A 7,607-nucleotide genomic window follows, 5' to 3' on the forward strand; every position below is an offset into this window, starting at 1 on the left:
AAAACAATTGGCCTCATTTAACTACCTAGAGAATCGAACCCGCGAACTCTTCATTACCAGGCGACAACATTAACCACTATCCCAAGGCCGCCATATTGATTTTATTCAATCACTATTTATGCACAGATGGACTAATCGGAACCTATAATGGCGGGACTAAACAAATGGCCTAATTTAACTACCTAGAGAATCGAACCCGCGACCTCTTCATTGCCAGGTGACAACATTAACCACTAACCCAACTCGATTTTCGAACTCAACCATTTTGTTGGCTTTATTTACACACAGGCTAATCGAGACCATTCAATATTGACATCGTCGCCTTGTAAACAAAGGGTCCCAGGTTCGATACTCGGTGGAGGCACATAGTGGTCCGAATTACAACTTTTCAACTGTAGGTCCAATCCTGATTAGTTTTACCGTGCATAAAACGGACTTAAAAAAAACTAACTCAATCTATGAATCAATCAATATTGACTCTACCAGTAATCGAACCCTCGACGCCTCTTGTTTTACAGAGCAATAACCTTAGCCGCTAAACTTTCGGGGTACAGCACCTTCGGCGCCATCTTTAAATCATTTCTTCATGTCTTTGCATCACACGCAATAGTTGCGCGCGCATTTCCTCCACAGACACACTCACACACACACACACACACACACACACACAAACATATGCACGTGTTAGGTTAGCATACATCAAGAAACAACGTGACAAATCCATTGACCTCCTCCCCCCACCACTTCCGATGTCTTCAACGTGATCAGACACGTTCTGCTGACTCAACAATAAAACCGCTCGTGGCCCGCTACGACCGGATGTAACATAACACCAGCCGCATCAAATTTTTGCTGACGCGTAGGAACGAAGTGCTGTCATTTCTACTAAGGACGTTAAATAAGTCAATTAAACACTGGTTGAGATTAGTTTTTGTTTCAAACACTGGTTCAAATTTGATTAATGTACTCTACTTTCAGAATGGTTCCGGTCTCCTGCTCAGCCGCAACTCGGCGTTCACCCGGGTGCTCTCTCACAGGGAAGAAGCGGAAGAAGCGCCGAAGAGACGCGCATCTGCCGATGAAGACGCCGACGATTCCCGGGAGCCTGGTTGCATCCAGCACGCAGACGGTTGGCTGGTGGTCGCCAGCAAACGGCAGAGAGCGACGCCTAACTCCAGGCTACCAGATGGCTCTTCCGACACTTCCAATGGAGAATTTGCCAGCAAGGATACGGTAATTTTGCACATACATGCCAGGACTTGGAGGCTGGGGGTACACTGTCTGTGTACCCCAAGGTACCTCAAGGGTAAACAAAGTACTTTTGGCCCTCCCCAATATTAGCTCTCACTGAGCAATGTGATTTTAAATGGATAAAGACAATTGTAATAGTTGTGTAAAGAATAACATTGGTAATTTTTCAATTTGTAAATCATCTTCAATTGGTTGAATAGCGATTTTTCAGAAAACGTTTTTAAAAACTTTTTTATTACACTTGTTTTTATAATGCTTGTATATTCGTACATATTTCATCAATCAAAGTAATATGTTTGTGCCTGACATATAATTTATGGAAAAAATTAATGTAGATTCTAAATTATAACACCATTAAGCCTTGTTTCCATGATACGAAACACTCAATATGCTGACCAAGGCAGTAATTTATTTTATTATAAAACATAAACTAAACGTAACGTTTCAACCTTCTAGCAAGGTCTTCTTCAGACTCTGCACCAATTACTGAAGAAGACCTTGCTAGAAGGTTGAAACGTTACGTTTAGTTTATGTTTTATAATAAAATAAATTACTGCTTTGGTCAGCATATTGAGTGTTTCAGATTCCCAATATTCAATTATGACTACCAGTGACGTGCGGTGACGTCAACACTTGGGGAAGCAGTCAGTGCCGTGCTCGAGGGGGGGGGGGGGTTGGTGTGGATCACACCCCTCCCCCCTTTAGGGCCCAGTATTCCTAAAAGAAGAATGTCAATAACAGGAAAAGATTGCAAAATGATGAATGAGTACTAAAAAAAGTACACGTAACCCCCACCCACATTCGAAAATAAAAAAGATTTGATTTGACTACTAAGCCAGAGATCCTGGGTTCGAATCTCGGCTTGGCCATGGATATTCTTTGTGTGTGACCCTTCATCAATTTTATCATATCATCTTCGCGATTAGCCAAAAGTTGCGGAAAAACGAAGTAAAATAAACCAAATCAAGCAATCAATCAATGATTTGATTTCATTTTTGTTACTTAGCGTCGCTTTTTTGACACATTTGGTTAATTGCGAAGATGATACGATAAAATTAATGAAGGGACAAACACAAAGAACACCCACGCCCAGGTATGGGTTCGAACTCGGAACTCCTGGTGTCGTAGCGCGCTGTGATAACCACTCTCCCACGGTTGGTTGATTTGGTGTTTTAAGTACACTTTATGCACAGAAACAAGACAGGTAACAAAACACACTTTTTTGTAGTTTCTTCAATAATATTTATTTGGCTTTTTGAGTTCTGAGATACATTTTTCGTTCCAAATTATTTCATTATTCACTGCAGAGTACAACACATAGGACAAGAATGCGCACCCATGAAGGGTTCGAATCCTGGCCTGGATTGTTTATATGAGGTTCCTTCATCAATTTCATCATATCATCACTCATCCTCATTTTCGCGATAACCAAATGTGGCAGAAAAGCGAAGTAAAATATACCAAACCAACAACAATATGGACACGCGTTCTCTTGCCCAAATAAATACATCCGTATTTATGACTGTTAGAGGCCAAAATATTAATATATTTAAATAAAACACTACTAAAACGAGAGTGAGAGAGAGAACCTGAGCATATATTTGTAATTCAATCCTTATATATTCCATATTTGGGAAAAAAAGAGAAAGCATAACATTATTGTCTGCACATAACACGTTCCCATTTCATAAATAATAAAACTACATCCCATATTATACATACATATTGTACAACGTGTAAAATGTTGTGTAAATACAGAGAACATATGTACTGCAGAAAATTTTACCCTGAGCTGAGTTCTTTAGAGGATCTACAAAAAAATCTATGAGAAACCAATCCCCTATCTGTCCTATAGGAGATAGACTGGGGGACCTGAAAGCCTGGGCTTTCAACCATTGCAGCGGGGGTGAGGGGGCAAGGGAGGTAGTGGTAGAAATCTTCCTTCCTCCTTCGGGCGGTCGTTTCCTGGAAACTGGTCAGGCGGAGGAAGAGCGAGCTAGGGTGTCCAGCCAGCTTTGCCCGCGGATCGAACCGATGGACGAGAAGCGCGTGGAAAAGAAAGTGTTGCATATGAACTGTGGCTTTAACAAGACAATAAATATTGTGATTTAAATATAATTAGAGATGTGAGATTGATTGATCTATCTCTGCTAGACTAGCTACTTCTCAGTGCACGTAACTGATGACTACCATATTCATAAAATACTACTTTTGTGTTACCGAACACATTAAACTAAAATTATATAAAACTCGTGTTTTTCACAGAATGGTTAGTGAAATTCATGATAAACAAGAAAAATCGCATAAAATATTAGATTTGCATTATTTGTGCATGAAAGACATGTTTAGCATGTCATTTTATCAACTTATAATCAATTTGTGACAATTATGACAACTTATAGACAAGGATAAGGTAAAGTTCCCGCTCAAATAGCACCGTGCCATGAAGGCACATTTAGGGGATGTGGGGGTAGGACCCCACACTCTTTTGTTTTCAGCAAATCAAGATCTATAAAAGGAAATGTTATTTTTGTTTTTGCAAAAATTCCATTGTAGAAAAGTGTCACAAAATTTCGGGAGTGCATGCCAGCTACGCCAATGCTCATAGCTAGAGCCCGGATGTTCAGGCACTGAAAAGTATTAAAAATGGCAGGCAAAAAGGCAACGAAAAATTGAAAAAAAGGCAGTCAAGTTTCAGAAAGAGGCAGTGAAAATTGAAGAAGAGGCATTAAAAATTGAAGAGAACTTAAATTCTTCTTAAATCTTTAAAAATGTATTTACAAATAATAATTTGAATAACAAGGGTTATTGAGAAAAGAAATCAAATAGAAGAAGAGAAATATAATTTTAAAAAAAGTGCCTCTTCGGAAGGTCAAAAGAGGCAAAAAAGGCAAAAATGTTTGAAAAAGGCAGCGTAAGGTGAAATAGACAAAAACAGTCAACATAATGCCTTGTCGGAATGACAAAAGAGGCAAAAAAGGCAAAAAAGTTTGAAAAAGGCAGCGTAAGGTAAAATAGGCAAAAAAGGCAACATAAAGTATTGTTCAGAATGTTAAGAACCTTCGAATCGGTGTACTTTTGTGTTCAATTTTTGTCTACCAGCGTCGGAAACGAATAGGCATTTTGCCTAAAATCCTGGCTCTACTATAATTTCTTATATTGAAATTTGAGATGTTGTCTTGTTTCCTTACAGGTGGAGACATCTATGGACGACAGACACTACTCAGAGTTGATGACAACGCTCAGCGATGATCGAAATGGTCAACTTCTACCTGTCTCTGTGACTTACGCCTCTTTGGAACCTCTGCCACCCTCCCCTGGACCGGCATTCAATTTTGATTCTTCCATCGATTCTCTGAGCAACAAGAGCTCCGTGGCTGATTATCATACCGCAAGGAACCAAACCTTTGTCTCGCGACATACAATGGCAATACGGGGGGAGGTGAAAGGACCAATCACGGTCCCTCCCGTTGAGATGGAATCTAGCTTGCAAAATCACGTGGTCACAATTCAAACTGTCCCCAACACTACCTGGCGGGGTGCATGTTCACAAGAGAAAGGTAATTATAGTAGTAATAATAATAACAATATAATTATAATACCTTTATTTAGAGAGTCATATGGGCTGCTCTATCATCTATCTCCCTCTTTTGAATTTGTATTTGTATTTAAGATGATGAACAATATGTATTGTATTTGGGAAATTGGTGATAAGCACAAAGGAATACAGACTGGAAATCGAACTCAAAGCCTTTACATCAGAACAAAGGCTTCAAATAAACAAAATTGGAATTTTAAACTCAAAAGTTATCAGAAAACAATCATAATTTTCGAGGAGATTACAAATGGGCAAGAATGATAAAATATTTCAGTAGCCACTTTCACAATAGGCATGTACTTGAAAATACAAGAGAACCGAATGTTCACGCAAAATAACAAAATGAACATTCGAAGAAGGGATGATTTATATTTATGAAAAAAAAATCTGTCAAAAAAATCGACTTCCAAGTTGATCTATTGAAAAGTCTGGCTCGGGAACTTCGATTATTAGCCGCTGTGTGTGAGTGATGAATATTTTATATTGCTTTATTTTATTTCTTTTTAGATTACAAGAAATCTGCCTGCGATAGAGAGAGAACTCGGATGCGAGATATGAACAAGGCCTTCGATTCACTACGGGAGAAACTTCCTGTCTGCAAACCTCCAGGGAAGAAGCTATCCAAGATAGAATCTCTTAGGTGAGTAGATTAAAAATATTAGACCCAACACCTATGGCTCTATTTCTAGTAGGTTCGAATCGGGGGGGACGAACGACCATGTGTTCGATCACCCTTACCAACTAGCTTTTTACCTCTGTCGAATATGAAATACCTTTTTGGTAGCGCTAAGCTAAATTATTGAACACGGAAAACAATGTTTGTAGCACCATTCTTTATTTATATAAAGCAACGAAAATGTAGTGGGAAGGAATAGATTCAGCGCTCTGCACTAGATGAAATAATCCACTGAAATTCACACATTCCGAGTGTCATTCCAAGAACCGTAAAAAGCGTCGGCTTTGTGAGGGGACAAGGCCTTTCTACCCCCATAAATTTCCATAGAGAGGTGTATCAGTGTTTTTTCTCACGAATTATTAATTGTATAATTAACCTATATAATTCTTCAATAAATAAAATACAACGTTGTATAAAACTAATTGGCTAACTATCTGCCATCCCTAAACCCAAAAATGTATTGCCGAAGTAAAGTAAAACTTCCATCTGTCCCTACCTTGGACAAGACCAATCTACTCTTGACATATCTTATGAAATTGTCAAACCATCTTAATATTATCCTTCTACGTTCGTTATATATAGTGTTCCTACAAGTCTCTTACCATCAGGTTTTCCAACAAGAATCTTGTAAATATTTCTCTCCTCTCCCATACATGTTATATGGCCTGCTTGCAGAGGGCTTCTTGATTCAATTAATAAATCTAATAATATAAGGAAATAAATATATATCGTGTAGCTATGACATATTTTTGATAGTTAAATGTGGTTATGTGTTTACTTTGCAGGCTGGCCATCAGATACATCAGACATCTGGAAGCTCTTCTGGCATTGGAACCAAGTGCAATCAACGACTTGGATGTCAGGGGAATGTATGATTCCAATCACCAGCCTTGGTCAACAGAGAGAGGATTCTATTACACTAGTGCGCCGTACACATCTCCATTCTCCCACAGCATTGGTTCATCTGACGTTCCCTTCAGTCAATCCTATTTCCCGCAAAGTTACGTCGCTTTGGAAACGTGCTACGGCGATTCCTATTGGCAGACTGCTGATATTCCGACCACATCCGTCGATTACAATATACAATATTGAAACAAACGTGTGGATAATTGTGTTAGAAATGTTTGATGACTTAATCTGGTATTCCGGTCGAATCAAGATTCAGTCTGTCTCGAATTTTTGGTGTGCAAATGTGACTTACAAATCTGAGAGAATAGTGTTATTTATCATTAACAGTCGCCATTGGAGTGATTCAATTTATTTTGAGTTACCATTTTTCGATTTATGTTGCAGTGGCGGCGATTAGTGGGGCGAGAGGGCAGTTGCCCCCCCCCCAGTTTTGGCACCTTGCCCCCTTAGTTTTGGAACCCAATCGCCGCCACTGGTCTTGGCCAAGAAAGTCCTTGACTTCTATTGAATGGTGTATAGACAATTAAAATATTACTGTGGAATCAATATCGTGGTATAGTTATTTAAAGTATACCGCCAGTCAAAAACACAATTACCACTTCAACAAATTTCAAAATGAATCGGCAATTTATAACATTACCTGAAGATTTGTTACTATTGTGAAATGTAATAAAGTTTAAGTTACAACGATATAATAATCCTGCAAGAGAAGAGAGTACACACTGTGTTTTCAATATTTGCCATGATTTGTGGTGTCTGAGAAAAGTTGTAAAATATTGTGTGAGGGTTGCGAAATCCTGGCGGGAGGGACGGTTCCTCCCACCAACAATCTAGGCCTCAAAAATCCTCCAACCAAAATTTTCGGGGGGGGGGGAGAGTTTTTGTTATATCAACAAGAGATAAGCAATTAATTTTGACTTCAAATATACTTTACCAAGGATAATATTGAAAAACACACACTATCTCTTTCAAGATCATGAACAGATCTACACCAATAGCGATATATGCACAATAAAAGTAAAACAAGAATGTACGACAAATTCATTAATTTTTCATTGTTTTATGCCCGGGGGCATGTTTCCTTACAACCTCCATACTGTTCGATCTTCAGCTCTTCGCTTTGTAGCAGTGTAGGAGCCATTTATTTTGATGTCCTCAATCATTTGGAATCTT

At 38.8% G+C, this 7,607-nt stretch overlaps 1 protein-coding gene across 1 annotated transcript in view; it reads left to right on the forward strand.

The window, feature by feature from the left end:
- sage (salivary gland-expressed bHLH) overlaps positions 1 to 6,893 on the forward strand; it is a 33,074-nt gene extending 26,181 nt beyond the window's left edge. The window contains exons 2-5 of the mRNA XM_083120023.1: positions 979 to 1,233; positions 4,445 to 4,811; positions 5,357 to 5,489; positions 6,311 to 6,893. Coding sequence (XP_082976149.1) covers positions 979 to 1,233; positions 4,445 to 4,811; positions 5,357 to 5,489; positions 6,311 to 6,617 — 1,062 coding nt within the window. The 3' untranslated portion in view covers positions 6,618 to 6,893. The remainder of the gene's footprint in view (positions 1 to 978; positions 1,234 to 4,444; positions 4,812 to 5,356; positions 5,490 to 6,310) is intronic.
- The last annotated feature ends 714 nt before the right edge of the window (positions 6,894 to 7,607 follow it).

This window comes from Lepisma saccharinum, chromosome 3 (assembly GCF_977018435.1).
Source record: "Lepisma saccharinum chromosome 3, izLepSacc3.1, whole genome shotgun sequence".
In the NCBI taxonomy this organism is placed as follows: Eukaryota; Metazoa; Arthropoda; class Insecta; order Zygentoma; family Lepismatidae; genus Lepisma; species Lepisma saccharinum.